Genomic DNA, 18,477 nt, shown 5'->3' on the forward strand with positions numbered 1-18,477 from the left:
TAAATACAGGGCTGCTCACAGATGGACCCAGTTTTTTTTCTGAGCCCTACACCAGTTAGGCTTGAGGAGTCTTCATTAAGGGAGTGTCAGATCTTGCAGTCGGATGTTCAATAGATACCAATGATTCACGCATACACAGTACCAATAATGGAATGTCAGCATGAGCCTGTAGAGGTGATTCCAATAAATCTGATGGTACCATGGATGAGGGAGCTGAAGAAATTGGTATTGATCTTGTAGCTGAATAACCTGGATCCCTCCACCTGCCCTGGGCGGGGGCTGCTCAGGCCCCCCACCTAGGCCAGGTGGAGGGTCTGCCGTGGCTCCCCACAGCTCCCAGTGCGGCTCCCCCTGACCCGGCTTCGGCCGGGGAGGGAGGGCGGCTTGGAGCCGCAGTCCGGCCATGGTAAGAGCTGGGCGGACAGCTGTGGCAAACCCTCAACCTGCTCTGGGTGGGGATCTAGAGCACTCCCCGGGAAGCTCCACAGGTCTCCCCCCACCCAGGCCAGCATGGAGCCCAGCCGGGGAGCCGCAGTGGACCTTCCACCTGCCCGCAGTGCACGGGGGAGGGGTTTTAGATCAGCCCAGGCCATGTCCCCACCCCCAAGGCTCCCCGCCCGGCCGAGGACAGGTGGAGGGTCCGCGACTCTGCGTGGACTCCCACAGGTCTCCCAAACCAGGCTCCAGCAGGGGGGATACCTCGGACCTTCAGCCTAGTCCCCAGCGTAGAGCCCTGCACATCTGCAGATATCTGCATCCCCAGATACATTTGTGTATCAGCGCAGGGCTCTAGTGATCTTGACTTCTTTTCCTTTTAAGAACTCAGAAAATTAAAGTTATGTGCCTTTTCAGTTGAAAATCTTATAACTGCAGCAGGAGGACTACTCAGAGAGGCAACACTGGAAACAGACTGATCCGACACACCAGGCTGTGTCAGATGTCACGGATATGTCCAAAAGCTATATCCTGAGTTAAATTTCCTTGCTGTTCTGAGACAGCTTGCTGAAAGAACAGCAGTTAGCATATGTACTAGGAATATGTCCCATACGTAGACAGTAAAGACACTTCCCATGAGTGCCTCTGGCTGGCATTGCAACATTACAGGAGGGGGACATTTTAAAATCAAGAAGCTATGTTGGCTACTAAATCTATCACCGGATACCAGCACCTAACAATGTTAAAACTATCTTAAAATACTCTCACTTAAAATACTAAAAAAGAACTAACCTAAATCTGACTAAAATAAAAACTATTTACAACACATGAAACTACGCGAGTTTAAAACAGGATTACTAGGACTGCTGAAGTGTTCCATCTCTGGCCCAATGCTGTCAGTGGAGGGAACAGTGACAGTTGGTCTGCACTGCACCTTTATGTCCTCCAGAGAAGTGGGGAGATTCCATGAGCATGGACAGACTGAGAGGGGACTGCTAACAAGAAAAAAAGTTTGATCTCTGGTGCCGGGGGGCACGCAATACCCATGAATCGAAGACTTATAGACAACCACTTGATGAAGAACCAACTTTCCCTAAGTAAATTATGCCACTTTCAGTTCCTTTCTGCTCATTAAGTGGCAAGGCTACTCAGTCAAATCTGCATCTAAACATTGTCCTAGAAGTATCCTAGCCTAAATGTGAAACTTATGTCACTATCAGAGACAACAGGAAATGGAGGGTGAAAGACAGACTTTTTTTTTGGTGCTGATATTTTTGGAAACAGATTTTTTTTTTTTACGAGGTATGGTTACTGAAGGCACTAGCAAACCATAAGTTTAGGACATTGGAAAATTCTCAGAATCGGGATCACTGTGAACAAATGAAAGTTTTTGTTTGTTTGTTTTAAATAGATTCTGTATTAGTCCAATATGTATCAGAATTTTACTTTAAACTAGTACTCTTCATAAAAGAGAGTTAGGAAGAACTCCTTTTTCACATAAAAGCTCTTACATCCTCTCCTAATATACTAGTTTTTCTACATAGAATCTGTATCTACACGAAGTGGGGATCATTAAAAAAAAAAAACATTAAAAGTTCCAGGAAAGCATATCAATTAACAGTTGCCAGAAACCACACTGAAAACAGTACCACTATCTTGAACTAATTAATACATCTTCAATATCTGATATTTAAAATAACTTATTCCAAAGTCACTCTTAAGATAATTTTAAATGTTTGTTCATCAAAATGGTATGTATTTTAATTTCCAACTTAATTTAATGCACCTTCTAGATTTTACACGGATCATGGGTAAGATGACAAAAAGCACATCTGTAGCATTTAACACCACCACCACAAAAGAAACAAAACCAAAAAAATTAAAGGCACATTTCCTGCTGACTGGAAGGAAGGAAGGAAGGAAGAAAGAAAGGTAAATATATCTTTATGTACACTTGATAATTTTAATGATGGGTTCGATAGAACTTAGAAAACAGTTTTAAAAGTTCTCTGTTTCTATACCACTTTCTATCCAAGGATCACAAATCACTACACAAAAAGTGAGCAAGAACTAACCTGATTTTACAGGTGGAAAACGAAGACACATATATTAAGCACTAGTCTCACTCAAAGCCCATCAATAGCTTTAGAACAAAAATAAGCTACAATATCTGTACTGGAAGAAAAGGTATAAGCCTCTTCTTTATCTGGGGAACTAAAAATTATCAGAGAATGAAATAATATACTTTGTCATACTTATACATTTGATGTACAATATGCACATATCCCACCTTCAGAATACAGAACACAAATGATATATCTATACTGTAATCATAGAGTACAAGTGCAGCTCAAGTAGACATACCTGAGCTAGCTTTAATCTTCTTAACTTGGGTACCAGAAGAGTGAAGCTACAGCAGTGTGCGCTTCAGCAGAGGCTACACAAGCCCACTCAGAACCCTGGGGAATTACTTGTCGGGCTAGCCCACACAGAAGTGTGGGATACTACAGCTTCACTGCTCCAGTGCCCAAGATACCTGAGCCAGTTGTAATCTAGCTATGTTTCCTTGAGCTGCAATCACACCCTGTGACTGCAGTACAGACATACCCAAAAGCACATTAATAAAGATTTGTTTGTAGTAATTCAGATAACCTGTGACTTTCAGAACCACTTTAGAATCAAACAATAATAGTATTAGAAGTCTCATCAAGGTCTATATGCTGACAATCTTTCATTCTCAGAAGACACTTACCATATGTATCATAAGGATCCACATTAGGGCTAGGCATATTCCACCACTGGATGGTTGAATCAATGCCACCACTAAAACACTGTTCTCCGTTAGAACTAATTGCCAATGACAATACAGGTCCACTGTTAAAAGAAAAAAAAATTATTTTACTACTGGCTAAAATATAGAGCAGAAATGAAAATTGTAAAAGCATGTGTTTAAAAAAACACAAGACAACTGAAAACCATTGCATTCATTTTTCTCTGCAAAGTTTAATTTCTAATGAAATCGTAAAATGATTCTATTAAGATTTTTTTTGCAACTTTATTAATGGTGCTTGAAAACAATGGCATAAAAACCTCACACTCCCCAGAAATAATCTTACCTACAAGTCTTTCTATTAAGATTCAATGTATTACATAAAATTCTATGGGAAACAGAATGGTTGAAGTTGGTGAAGAGAGCTAGTAACTGATGACATCAAGAAAGCTGCAATGTTAATGTCTATTTTGCTTCAGTCTTCATTAAAAAGATTAAGGGTGACCAGATACTCAATTAACAACAACAAAGGGGAAGGAATGAAAGCCAGAAGAGGGAAACAGGTTAAAGATTATTTAGATAAGTTAGATGTATACAAGTCGACAGGGTCAGATGAAATTCATCCTCTGGTACTTAAGGGACTAGGCTAAAGCAATCTTGGAACTGTTAGCAATTATCTTCAAGAACTTGTGGAGGATAGGTGAGGTCCCAGAGGACTGCAGAAGGGCAAGCATAATACCAATCTTTTAAAAAGAGGAACAAAGAGGACCCAGGGAATTACTGACCAGTCAGCCTAACTTCAATACCTGGTAAAATACTGGAACAAATTAAACAATCGATTTGCAAGCTCCCATAGGAGCTACATTGATTTAAACTATGCCAAACCAACCTAATTTCCTTCTCTGACAGGGTTACTGCTCTGGCAGAAAAGGGGAATAGTAGATGTGACAGATCTTAATTTAAGTGAGACTTTTGACACCAAATGACATTCTAATAAGCAAACTAAGGAAATGTGGTCTAGATGAAATTACTATAAGGTAGGTGGCACAACTGGTTGAAATGCATAACTACAAAACGGAATAACTGGCTAGTTGGTAGTACTTCTGAAAATCTGGCGGTTATAGAGAATCACAAACTGAATACGAGTCAACAACAATGTGATGCAGTTGCAAAAAAGGCTAGTATTTTGGGGTGCATTAACAGGTGTGTCATTCACGAGACACAGGAGATAACTGTTCCCCTTTACTCAGCAGTGGTGAGCCCTCGGCTGGCATACTGTGTCTGGTTTTGGGAACTATGCTTTAGGAAAGATGTAGAGAGAGTCCAGAGGAGAGTAACGAAAGAAAAAAGTTTAGAAAACCTGACCTATGAGAAAAAGTTAAAAAAACTGGGAATGTTTAAGACTGAGGAAGGACTTGATAACAGTCTTCAAATATGTTAAAGGGGTTATAAAGAAGATGGTGATAAATTGTGCTCCATATACATTGAAGGCAGGACAAATAGTAATGGATGTAATCTGCAGCAAGGGAGATTTAGGTTAGATATTAGGAAAAACTTTCAAATAAGGGTAGTTAAGTTCTGAAATAGGCTTTCAAAGGAGATTGTGGAATCCTCATCACTGGAAGTTTTCAAAAACAGGTTGGACAAACACCTGTCATGGATGCTCTAGGTTTACTTGGTGCTGCCTCAGCACAGGGGGCTGGACTTGATTACTTCCAAAGGTGCCTTCCAGCCCTACAATTCTGTGATTCTATGATCCTATAAGGGAAAACGTTGGCTGCCACCACTACACAGACCAGGGACACTGGAATAGGAAACTTCACTTCACTTCTTGGCAGAGTCCCCACCTGCCTCCCATTATGTTGGAGGAAGAATTAAATTCATCTGTTATAATCCCTCCAGGGCCAGGAAAGGGGGGGGAGTGGGGAGAAGGGCGCTGCCTGCACACTGTGGCAAGAAATGAAGGCAGGAGCGGGGAGCTGGGCCAGCCCCACAGGACAGGAGCCACCACTGTGGGATGAGTGTGAGGTGGACTTGCTCTGTAACATGCCCCCTCCCCCCGGGGACAGAATGCGACCCTCCTACATGGTCATCCCCCCCTCCCCCATTTTCAAAAAGTGCGTCCATGATTTTACACACCATTTCCTCCTAAACCCATAATTTCTATTACATTTATCATGACTTTTTTGTGACTTTCGATTAAAAAAAAAAATGCTATGATAAATCTGAAGCCCTATTCAGAGTCTCTAGATTATTTCAGACACAGAAATGCTGCAGGACCCAGACACAAATGTAGTTTCAGTTTTAATTTTGGATTATCTTGTCCACCAGTTTAGGCAATAACATTTATAATAGTGCAATAGGTTTACTGCATTTACTGTTTTGAGATAGGAGAGACTGGGGATAAACAACACTGGGGAAAAAAAGGGGGGGCTGCATCCATTACAGCCACTTTTGAAGAGTAACTGACTGCCACAAAATAATAAAAATTAAAAAATCCACAAGCTATCTAGAAATCCCCCCAATTTTTTTCTCCTTAAAAAACCAAACCAAACCAAAAATCACAGAACAGGGCATATACTGGAAACAATGACAACTATCCATAACAGTATGCCATCTACCTTTCTGTACAGATATTCAGGGGTTCCCAAACTTCACTGTTCCATAAGCCCCTTCTTACAACAAAAATTACTACGCGACCCTAAGAGGGGGGACCGAAGCCTGAGCCCCATTGCCCAGGCCCTGTCACTCATGGCAGAAGCCCTGAGGCTTTGGCTCTGGGCCCCCAACAAGTCTAATGCCAGCCCTGGCAACCCCATTAAAATGGGATCGTGACCCGCTTTGGGGTCCTGACCTACAGTTTGAGAACCGCTGAAATATATTATAGAGATTTGCAACATCTCATCTGCTGAGTTCCTCAGAATGTTACTCCTGGGGCAATTCTGTGCCACTGTGCAAGAGCAGAATTCATGTCATCTGCAGATTTCTTTGTTTCCCCGCAGAAAAATGACTTCTATGGGGAAGCAAAGGGAAGCCAAAAGAACAGTCACTCGCTCCTCCCCAGCAGCCTGTACAGCCAGAGGAGATGTCAATCATCACTGGAAGACATGGGTGGGCTGAGCAGGCGTGGAAGTGAGTGAACGAGAGAGACTGTCCCTCTTGCTTGCTATTGCGGCACGCGCGTCATGGAAGGATGGGGCTTCAGGGTGTTTGGAGGTAGGCTGAGGCAGGCTCTGTCCCCTCAGGCAGAGCATAATGTAGCAGCCTGCTTGCTTAGTTCTCACTGTTAGTATACCGTTCCCATTCTTAGTGAATTCCCCCAGGAGTACAGAACAGGTGTAAAAGTTTTAAGGGTCCTTTACATCGCCAGAGTTGTATAAAGGAGCCCTACTGTAAATGACAGTATGGTTTTATAAATGCTTATGATGCTTCAGTGATTAGAACTGGGCTAAATTATCAAAATGTGCTCCATGTTTACTACTGACCTTTCTGGAGATGGTCAGTAGCCAATATAAACTGTGATTTTGATTCCCCAACTCTCACTTACTCTTAAGTTGCCTATGATGCAACACTGAGCATATGGCTGCATATATTTGTTGACTATTGAGGTTGCAGGAAAAAAACATCCCGATGTGTAAGAAAGTCAAGGAAAGTGTGGGCCCCTTACTGAATGAGGGAGGCAACCTAGTGACAGAGGATGTGGAAAAAGCTAATGTACACAATGCTTTTTTTGCCTCTGTCTTCACAAACAAGGTCAGCTCCCAGACTGCTGCACTGGGCAGCACAGTATAGAGAAGAGGTGACCAGCCCTTTGTGGAGAAAGAAGTACTTCCGGACTATTTAGAAAAACTGGACGAGCACAAGTCCATGGGGCCGGATGCGCTGCATCCGAGGGTGCTAATGGAGTTGGCCGATGTGATTGCAGAGCCATTGGCCATTATCTTTGAAAACTCATGGCGATCGGGGGAGGTCCCGGATGACTGGAAAAAGGCTAATGTAGTCCTCATCTTTAAAAAAGGGAAGGAGGAGGATCCGGGGAACTACAGGCCAGTCAGCCTCACCTCAGTCCCTGGAAAAATCATGGAGCAGGTCCTCAAGGAATCAATTCTGAAGCACTTAGAGAAGAGGAAAGTGATCAGGAACAGTCAGCATGCATTCACCAAGGGCAAGTCATGCCTAACTAACCTAATTGCCTTCTATGAGGAGATAACTGAGTCTGTGGATGAGGGGAAAGCAGTGGATGTGTTATTCCTTGACTTTAGCAAAGCTTTTGATACGGTCTCCCACAGTATTCTTGCCGGCAAGTTAAAGAAGTATGGGCTGGATGAATGGACAATAAAGTGGATAGAAAGCTGGCTAGATCGTCGGGCTCAACGCGTAGTGATCAATGGCTCCATGTCTAGTTGGTAGCCGATATCAGTGCCCCCAGGGTCGGTCCTGGGGCCGGTTTTGTTCGATATCTTCATTAAAGAGTCCTGCACTTAGGACAGAAGAATCCCATTCACTGTTACAGAGTAGGGACCGAATGTCTAGGAAGCAGTTCTGCAGAAAAGGAGCTAGGAGTTACAGTGGATGAGAAGCTGGATGAGTCAACAGTGTGCTCTTGTTGCCAAGAAGGCTAATGGCATTCTGGGCTGTATAAGTAGGGACATTGCCAGCAGATCAAGAAACATGATCGTTCCCCTCTATTCGACATTGGTGAGGCCTCATCTGGAGTACTGTGTCCAGTTTTGGGCCCCACACTACAAGAAGGATGTGGAAAAATTGGGAAGAGTCCAGCGGAGGGAACAAATATGATTAGGGGCTGGAGCACCTGACTTATGAGGAGAGGCTGAAGGAACTGGGATTGTTTAGTCTGCAGAAGAGAAGAATGAGGGGGGATTTGATAGCTGCTTTCAACTACCTGAAAGGGGGTTCCAAAGAGAATGGATTTAGACTGTTCTCAGTGGTACCAGATGACAGAACAAGGAGTAATGGTCTCAAGTTGCAGTGTGGGAGGGTTAGGTTAGATATTTAGAAAAACGTTTTCACTACGAGGGTGGTGAAGCACTGGAATGGGTTACCTAGGGAGGTGGTGGAATCTCCTTCCTCGGAGGTTTTTAAGGTCAGGCTTGACAAAGCTCTGGCTGGGATGATTTAGTTGGGGATTGGTCCTGATTTGAGCAGGAGGTTGGACTAGATAACCTCCTGAGGTCCCTTCCAACCCTGATATTCTAGGATTCTATGACTAATAACTAGAAATAAAGGATCAAACCTAGCTATATTACTTTAGACAAAGGGGGTTTGGGGATTTTCTCCCATGCTCCCCAGTTCCCTTCTCCATCCATTGTATTGTAGTTTAAATAAATTATCAAAAATAATTGAAACTGGGATGTTTATATTGCATTATTTTGACAACTATAATATGAACAATTTTGCAGAATTTTAAAATATTGTGCGCAGTATTTTTTATTTTTTGGCACAGAATTCCCCCAAGATTAGAATGTGCCTAAGCAGTTAGGATCCCTGCAATTCTCACAACAACAATTGTACTTGTCAGACCTAGCACAGGGCCAAGTCCTGGGGCTGCAGGCTTGCCTCCTTTGTGGGTTGGCATGGGATTAGGAGATTTATTTTACCACCTAAATTATTCTGTCAGAGGGAAGGATAATCCATAAATATTTCTGGATGGGAAAGAAGCATATGCCATTTTCAGAAGCAGAAAGTTTTCCACACCTTCACCTCAGGAGTGTTACTTTGGAGCTTGTAGTTGCTGGATGTGGGACTGGTTATTCTTGACTGCCATAACCAAGAGAAAGGAATTTCCCCTCAGTGCATCAATGCCATCCTGTGTTATTTGGTTTTGCCTTCCTCTAGTTTATTCTGCTGAGTCAGAAGCCAGGGTTAGTTGACTGGGTCTCAGGTAGCTGTGCAACAGTTCAGTGATCTAACAGTCATTTACCATCAGCATGTTTTTTATAAATGCTGGATCAGCTGCTTTACAGAGCAGCTGACAGGTTGCACTGGCCTTATTTTGTTCAAGTGAGTTTATTGTCACAACTTGATGGACAAGAATCCCTTTTGGGGTAATCCAGTTTGCACTAGCCCCTCTTCCCAAAACTTGGATTGTGGTATGAGAAGCGGGAATAGGTTTTATGATGCATCTCAGATGAGACACCCATCCAAACACAAAAATAGGTAAACTCAAGACCCATGGGTAAGGTGGTCTGGTTTGGCATTGCAGAGCTTCTGGCTGAAGTCATGATCAGGCTCTTATCATAATCCATCTTGATTAATTCAACTCTCCCCCAACTGGACTTCCTGGCATTTGCTTCACTCCCAACCGCTATCTTATTCAGAACTCTGTTGTGAAAACATCAGCCTCAACTGGTACCTATGTCCAAACTAACCCACCCGAAATCCCTTTCATAAACTCTTTGTTGCCTTTGGCACTGAATTTGGATCAGTCATTCTCACTTTCAAGGCCCTACGCAATTTAGATCCTTCCAACATCTACGCTTGGTCTCGTTTTGTTCTTCACTCTATTCACTCAACCCATGCCTGTCCTCTGTATCCTTTTCCAAGCTTCCTTCCTAAATCCATCTACTAAACCTCCACCCTCACCTCCTATGCTTCTTCTCAAAATCCATTTAAAGCAGACTTTACATATTGTATAAAAAAACCCGGCAGTCTTCATTACAGCACAATTTCAGTGTCTTCTTCCACATCCTCTGTCCCTTCCCCTTAAGCCTTCTACATTTGTTATCCCCTGTGGTCGTCCTTTTATCTTGAAAGTGCACTCCTCAGGACAGAGACAGTTTTTACTTGCTTTATAAACAATTATGCACATCTTTGGCACCACGTGTAAATAATGTTAATAAAATTGTGATCTTTAAGCCTAAACATTTTACTGAATCCATAATAGGTGGCAATGGCTGCTTCTGAAGTATGAACTGGCAAACACTTACATGTGGGCCCTAAACGTGTAGATAGGTTCTACATCTAAAGAGGCACTCCTGAAAAAAAACCAAAAAAACAGAAAGGTGATTATACTAAACTATCTGTTAAAATGTTGTTATTAAATTGAATGTAATGAAAAAAGATTTGAGAGAGACAACTTATCAGACAACAACATATATAACAAACTTTAAAAAAGAAAACCACCATATACTTGCTTTTTGGCAGGAACTGTTTTCTGTAAGTTCCAAAGTTTTAAAGTATGGTCCTCAGAGGCTGTAACCAGCACAGGCTCTACAGGATGAAAAGCTAATGTTCGCACTCCATCAAAATGGCTGCGTAGCGTATACTTAGGATTCCATGTCTTCCGAAAGGCATCTTTATTGGCTGGCAGCTAAAAACAAAAACAAAAACAAACAAAAATATTTATGTAGTATCTTTAGTGATCTTATATATAAAATTATATACTGTATGTTAGTGTTTGAAGACTGAAGTGTTTAGGACATGGATTTAAATAAGTACTGTTTTGCTGGAGATACAAAAAATTCAAGCATCCATTGCTAGCTCTGCACAACAAAACAAAATTTTGAGAGCTATATCAATAATACTGAGACAAAACCAAGGAGTCTGCAAAAAAGGCACGGGAATTTAGTAAAGAAATCCTATTTGCCAAATGGTTTCTAATTTCTGACATGTTTTTAAAAGTTTACTAACAAGTGAGAAACAAAATATAAAATGCCACTGGATAGTTTTCCAGTGAACCAGTATCCATCACAATTCATGTTTATAGGCTATAGAACTAAAGAGACAACCAATATTTGTGTACAAACCAACCAATGTAAAGATATTGGGATTTCATGTAGTATCTGGGGGAAAATTATTTAGTATCTCCTTTTTAGCTTTTATGATCCATCTTTCCAGAAAGGTATTCAGGATAGCAAATCAAATCTCAGTACCATCTAAACCTGCAAGAGCAAGTTTTTCTTCTGTTGTAATTGTAGCTTTTGCCTCAGCTCTAAATAGAAAAAAGTCTATATAACGAATACAGGATTAATATTATTCCCAATCTTTCTAGGGCCACACAGACTAGAATACAACAATTATTACTGTTTAATATTGAGTTTAGTACTTTATGCATCAATTTTGTATCTTGTAAAAAGCCATACCAGTTAAGAAACAAGAATACTTATTGACTATGACAACAGTAGCAAGCGGTAAAAGCATCTTTTCTAAACATCTTGAAAAGGGACTCAATTTTTTTTTTTTTTTAAACTCCAACATAGCATTTTTGATGTCCTGTCGGAAATACACTTTTAAAATACTACTCAAATCTACTGTTACTAGAGTCTTCATTTTAAAATCTGAAAAATTATTTTCTTAGTTTTCTCTTTTCCTCTTCAGTGAGATTTTCCTACTCCAAGAAAGCCTTAAATATTGCTGACATTTGCTGTATATAATTATTGTCAGACTGGATGATTTATTGCCTATGTTATGCAGGAGATAAGATTAGAGTATCATAACCATCCCTTCTGATTTTAACATCTATTCTATGAGAAAATGTAACTGTAATTTCTGTCAGACAATACTATAATGTCCAAGGTCATAAATAGAATTTTAATAAAAACCAAACTACTTTTAGAGAAATAAAATTAAAAGGAGAAAAATTCAAAAGAATACGAGATATTTTCCCATTTTAAAACTTCAAATCCATTTTATACACTGCAGTTGTACAATATAATGAACTATAATTTTGTTCAATTCTTTTAGATAATATGTAAAAATCTATCAGTCCCTCAAACAAAAACAGAATCCAAAGAAAGAAAAGAGCTGGACAATCAGGGCCTGATCCTACATAGTAAAGAGAGTATCTTGAAAGGTGATTAGCATTCAGCTCCCCTCACAATCAGGCACTTAATTAGCTAGAAGCTAACAACTGTATTAAATTCCATTAATAGCTGGACTGGATTTAGATTATATTTATGCAAATGTAAAATCTAAATCTTCTATATAGAGTTATTTTGAATTGTTTCTCTCTATTATCAAATTAACTACCATTCCTCCAACAACACAGTCTATACTATTCGTCTAGGCTTTTATGAAAAACAAAAATTTTACTGATCTTCATTCAAAACTTCATACTTCCACCATGCCAAACTGTAACTCTCACATCCTACAAGTTAATTATGGCACTAACATAGGCATATTAAAATGCTAAATCCTTTGTCATCATTCAGTATTTTAAAGAGGTCTGAAAGTAATGAATAAAGTAAAGTTTGTTATAGTGCCTTTTCTTGGACCAAATCCTTATTCTAAACTGACTTACGACTCCCACTCAACCTTCCCTTGGGCCTTTCAAGATTGGAAAAATTACATACACTAGCCTAAAGAGCTATTGGGGGCTAGAAACACACCTTCCTAATATGAATAGATTTCAGTTTAACATGAACACATTATGCCAAATTATCCATATCAAGTAATGCATTTATTACAAGACTTACAAATGCAGACTTATAACACAGAATTCCATATTCCAATACCATACAAACACCACATTCCATAATATTAACCTTTTCATTTCTGATTATCCCCTTCCATAATAAAAATATCACATTTAGTACATTGAGATGTAGCTACTTTGAAAACTACAGGGAGAAAAGATATGCTTGGTGTTAAGAGACTGGACTGGGATCTAGGAGATCTGGGTTCCATTTCTTTCTCTCCATATGTCCTGTACAACCTTGGGAAAGTCATCTAACCTCTGAACTTCAGTTCCCATCTGTAAAATGAGACTACTACTTCCTTTCTCCCATCTTTTCTTGTCCTTCATGAGTGGGACTGTTTCTTACAATATGTTTGCTCAATCGCTGGATTGCTCAATATGGGCTCAACCATGCACAATTCGGCTCAACCATGACTGGAGCCACTAGGTGCTATTGTAATACAAATAAAATAATATACATATATGCCAAACACAACATTAAAATGATACAATTTCAAAGTGAATAAATCATAATTTACAAAGTGCCAGAATTAAGGTTGGTCATGAAACCTTAAATCCTCCCCCATATGTATGCATAATAATATCTTTGATTACATGATCTCATACTACTTTTCCACACACACCCTTTTGCATTCAGGAAGGGAAGTGTTTAGTGAACAAGAGAGCTGCTCAATATTTTTTAACCACATTATTCAATGTATGGACCCATGTCTTATTTACTGCACACCATCAGAATTAAGCACTAAATACTGAATTATTAGTGTCTAAATGCCTTACAAAATTGGGCCTCAATTGTCTCAGATTGGACACCCAGGAAATAACACAATTAATGGTCATGTGGTATCACAGGAAGTTTGTGATAGCACCAAGGACAAAATCCAGTTTTCCAGGGTCATAGTAGAAGGTCTCAAACACAAGGGCATTCTATTTCTTCCTGCTGCCCCCTGCCTCAATCACTGTACACCATCCAATTTCTGCCTCAAATGAGGCAGTGAACTTGTAAATTCTCATGAACTATACGACTCCAAGTCATTCTCTGAAGACTGGTCATGCTATCCACTAAATAAGTGGAATATATAGTATGTAGTCATGTGATTAAAGATAGTCTCATAACATATATGCAAAAGAGGGAAGAATTGAGGTCAGATATGCAACCTTAACAATGACATTTTTTAATCTTGATTTCCTGACTTTACAACCCTAATAACATGCTTTTGATATAAACATGTAATTTCCTAGCTTCTTTAAAAAAAGAGGAAAAATAAATTTGTGTGCGATATCCTACAAGTCTAGATATGTGAAGCAAACAGCTTATTTTAATTCCATTTTTTCTGTTAATGAAATCTTGTTTCATTAGTTAAGATGACTGTTGTATGTGTAACTTCACACAGATGTCCCCAAAGAAGTGAGAACGCTGTAACTTCTAAAGAGAGGTATGAAAGGGTAAAAGTTTTTGGAACTTACAACCCCCAAATCAGTGCTGGTCAAGGGGTTAGGACAGAGGAATCCACTCAATGAATTGTGTTGACATCAGGCTGCAACGTAGTGAATGCAGTGGAAGAAACCAAAAGACCAAGGAGAGGATGAGCTGGCAGAGGTATGGGGTCACAGCAGCCTTTGTTCAATGCATGGCACAGTACGCAGCACTGAGATCATAGTTGAGAGCAGAGCACAAGGTTTGCTCAGAGCACGTACCAAACATGCAGTGCTGCAGCTGGGGTCGGGAGCTAAGAGCTATACATGGCACAGGTTCACGAGTGCTGAAACTATGGGGAGAGGGATGAAAACTCTGAAAGCTGCCATGGGTAGGCCTAAAACTCTCGACGCATGGGTGTAGCTCAGATTTAATTACCATAGTACATCACCTTTAGCCACCCAGCTTTTGTAACAACATAGCCTCTGGCTTCACAAGAACCCTAGCCTTGCTGCACATACACATTTCACTCTCACTGGACCATCAGTTTAGCTCACTAATCTAGTTGTAAAGTTAACTGTCAATAACTTTTTCAATAATGCATCCTCAAAGGGGCAGTGGGTGCCATTCACTAGCTGAAATAAATCTAGAGAAGTGAGATCAGTTTGGAAGGATTAGAGTCAATTTGAGCTGCAGGTGAGCACACTTTGCTTGACTGTCCCTCGCCAATGTGATGGCAACTAAGTTGATCTTCTTGAGAATAAGGTAGTGTAATAAGTACTCCAAAAGTGACTCAGAAAGGGAGCTTCATTAGGTTTACAGAGATAAGTGAAATTCTCACAGAGGATGGCTTTTTGACTGGTGGGTCAAGCATGGAGCAGCCCTTTCAAAAATCCGGATACTGTAGGATGTGAGAAGATTGAACAGGACTGGGCGGATAGGTGACGAAGAGATTGCTGATAAAATGAAGCTGAAAAAAAGACCTAGTCTTTTAAACACAGGATCTTTAGTATAGGAGACTCCATTGGATACAGGTTATTTTGGGTCACTGAAATTGAGAATCTTTTTCATTTACAGGAATAAGTTTTCCCTGTGGAAGCCTTCCTGCTTTGCAGGAGGATCTCTTGCACTTGTAGGCAACAGTCTTGGTCAGCAGCACTGAACCAACAAAGATCCAGGTTGTCAGATGCAGTGACTTCAAAGTCTGGATTAAATAACTGACCTTAGTTCTGCAATACTGTGTCCTGACAGTTGGAAGCGGAATGGGAGGCTGAATAGACATCCAAAGAAAGTCTGTTAGGCAGAATAATCTTAGCCAGCATGGCTATTAGGATTACTTTGGCTTTGTCCAGTCTGATTTTGCATATTAACCCGGGAATCAGGGGAATGGGTGGGAAAACATATACAAGTCCTGGGGTACACAGTAGGTGGAAGGAGTCTTGAAGGGAGCCAGGGCTTATGCTTCCCCTGGAAAGAAAGGTTGGAGATTTTGTGATATCCTTAGACTTTTTTGCCTCCATTACAGAATTTGACCATCATTGGAATATTAAATCTGTGAAAGGCCTCTTTAGCAATCATTTGGTTATGTATTGTCTACTTAGGAAGTTGCTGACTCCTGGGAGGTGGATAGCTATCAGGGTCTCCCCACAACACAGACACCATGTCCATAGCTTAACAGCCTCTTGATGCAGGTGAGACAAGTGGACACTCCCTTGTTTACGTAACACATTGCAGCTGTATTAGAATCTGCATGGTGGATTTTGTAAAATACTATAAAAACTAGCCTGATTCCTCTTAGTTCCAATACATTTGTCCTTTGTATCTGGAGGTGGCTCAGGTGGGCTCCCCAACATGTGCCTCATGTACCCATGAGAAGTATCTCTATCAGAAGAAAGTTAAACAGCACCACCCTCTTTGAACTTTTCTGGGGTCTAACCACCAATTCACTATTGCAGGACCACAACATTCCTGTGCAAGGGCTTATTTTAACTTTGGATATGAGGCTTGTTAGAGTCATAAACCTGTCCACTAGGAGGCAAGCTCTGGATGTTGTCCAAGCCTATCAATCTCTGAATTGACAGAACGGTCTCTATTAGGAGATGTAGAACTCATCTTCTTTATTAGTACCTTCCATGCTTTCATCCTGTGAAGATGCTGGTGAGTGGGGTATGGAGGACAACAAGGCACCAATTTCCCATCTATAAAATCGGAGTAATATGTAGAACACCCTAAAGTCTGAGCTGAGGCTTAATCAAAACACTGAGATCCTAAAATGGGACCTTGGGATGAAAGCACTCATTTTTATTAACATAGTTCTGTGCTAAAATCCTCCAATAGCTAAGGATAAACAAAGTTTGAAAAACTATGTCGAAGAAGTTTAAAAGTAATGAAAAACGAGAGTCAGTAAATTGTAACTTTTCCATTCAATTTTAAGTAATCAAATCTAGTAGGTTAAGAATATTGATTTTTCTCAATCTCTGTGCTTGCAACTTCAGAAAGTTCAAAGCTTTAAAGTTAATGAATTACTTTTCCTCAAAACTTGTTTTATGGATTCCACGGAAACGTTACAAAATTAAAACCAAATCTAACAATTGAGTGTGTTGTAGCTTACTGTAAGATATTACATAAAAACTCCAGGCTGCTTCATATTATCTGTATTGTACTGCATTTGATACATTTAGAGTTATACAAAAACATAATATATTAAGGCCTAAGCATAAAATTTATCTCTGATTTCAACTTCATCTCGCCATTTAAAACTTGGTTTTTCTAACTTTTTAGTGCTTGATTTCTCAGTGTTAATGCTGAATTAAAGCTATTTCATAAATAATTCAGTTCTTTAAAGGTAACAAAAACTGTATATTATCTAATGTAGTAAAACCTCTAAAGCCTAGAACTCCTGTAATGTGTTTGTAAAAAAAACATTTTTTCCAAAACTACTTAATACCTTTTTATTTTTCGTAGAACGGAATGCTATAATTAGTCTTTTATAATCCAATATTAGAAGTGTGAACAATTAATGTTTGTCATTTTAGGAAGAAAAAAATATCCACCGCTAAATCCTGAAATATGGTAGAATATATTGAAATATTTGATAGAATTCAGGTTCTTCAGTAATACTGAAGAAAAACTGATTTTTTTTTTTTTTTAAAACCAAGATGTACACTTATAACACTTACGGAACTTTAAGACCCTAGCGTATATTATAAACACAGTTTTCATTTCATAAATGTGCATATAATGCAATGTGTTTTTTAAGAAAACCACTGACAGTATTTTCCCAAGAGAAGTGTTTACATACATCTTAACATTCAAAAATGAAAGCAGACTCTATAATCCAGAAAAAGTTATAGAAATAACTAAAGCATGAAAATGTCTTATTAGTCTAAAACACAATGCAACACTATTTAAAATATACCTCAACGTGTGAAGACTTCCTGGACGAATGGATGCACACGAACAATCCCCCACCCCACCTCAACCCAACATTACTAGCCAGTACAAACTCCATATAAAAATGTTACCAAGGGCAGTAATTTTGTGCACAGTGGGAAAAAATGTAGGACACTCTTCAGTACGATAAAATGAAAGAATATTCCACACTTGTAAATCTAAAATTCACACTACCAAAAAAAGCTATTACACACTACTATATATACACATTTTATACATAAAAATAGCAAACATCTAGAAATTTAAGTTACTAACAATATATGGGTTTAGCTCCAACTTTTTAGTGTTCAGTTTCTGGGGCAATTCCCATTTTTGTTTAAAATAATTCACCTAAAAACTTGTTTGAAAAACATGTTACTTAAGTAAAAAAAAACAAAAAAATTAAAATATGAATTACAAATTCATTAAAAAACGAATCATATTTCAATTTGATTTCACAAGCTGTTTTGCTAGTTTATGAGGGGTTTCTTTCTACAGAAATGTAGCTTTTGCCTCTAAAATAAGCTATCCTATAAGTTTGAAATATTCTGAAAAATTGACTATCATTGACTATATTCAACCATATAAGGAATTTTAAAATAAAATTTCACTTACATCATAACTATAGTCTGCATCATTTGTTACTGTCAAGTCTGCAAGGTCTCCAAGGCCCAGTACACTTAACAAAACATCATCAGAACCCATAATAAATGACTTGCCTCCTCCAGATGAAAACGTTATTGGCTCCGCTACAAAGAACAAAACAGTTTTGAGAAAAAAGCTCAAATTTACAATATGAAAAAACTGCATCAGTCATCACTTAAGGGCACAGCAGTGTATAAGAGCTGAACTGTTAACAACTAGATATAAATCATGGTAAAATCTCCTCCTCCTAGTGGAAAAGAAAACATGAGCATATACATACATACATTTGAAAATAATTCTCTAAATTTGAAGCTATTAAGGCAATAAACATTTACCTCCATAAGC

General features: G+C 39.4%; 1 protein-coding gene across 3 annotated transcripts in view; it reads right to left on the reverse strand.

The window, feature by feature from the left end:
- The window catches only part of STRN3 (striatin 3), a 101,956-nt gene that overhangs the window by 9,189 nt on the left and 74,290 nt on the right, over positions 1–18,477 (reverse strand). For all 3 annotated transcript variants that reach the window (XM_005299168.5, XM_005299166.5, XM_005299169.5), the window contains 4 exons: positions 18,103–18,236; positions 10,360–10,535; positions 10,153–10,200; positions 3,188–3,309 (listed from right to left, as the gene is read on the reverse strand). In XM_005299168.5, coding sequence (XP_005299225.1) covers positions 3,188–3,309; positions 10,153–10,200; positions 10,360–10,535; positions 18,103–18,236 — 480 coding nt within the window. The remainder of the gene's footprint in view (positions 1–3,187; positions 3,310–10,152; positions 10,201–10,359; positions 10,536–18,102; positions 18,237–18,477) is intronic.

Source organism: Chrysemys picta, chromosome 4, assembly GCF_011386835.1.
Source record: "Chrysemys picta bellii isolate R12L10 chromosome 4, ASM1138683v2, whole genome shotgun sequence".
NCBI lineage: Eukaryota > Metazoa > Chordata > Testudines > Emydidae > Chrysemys > Chrysemys picta.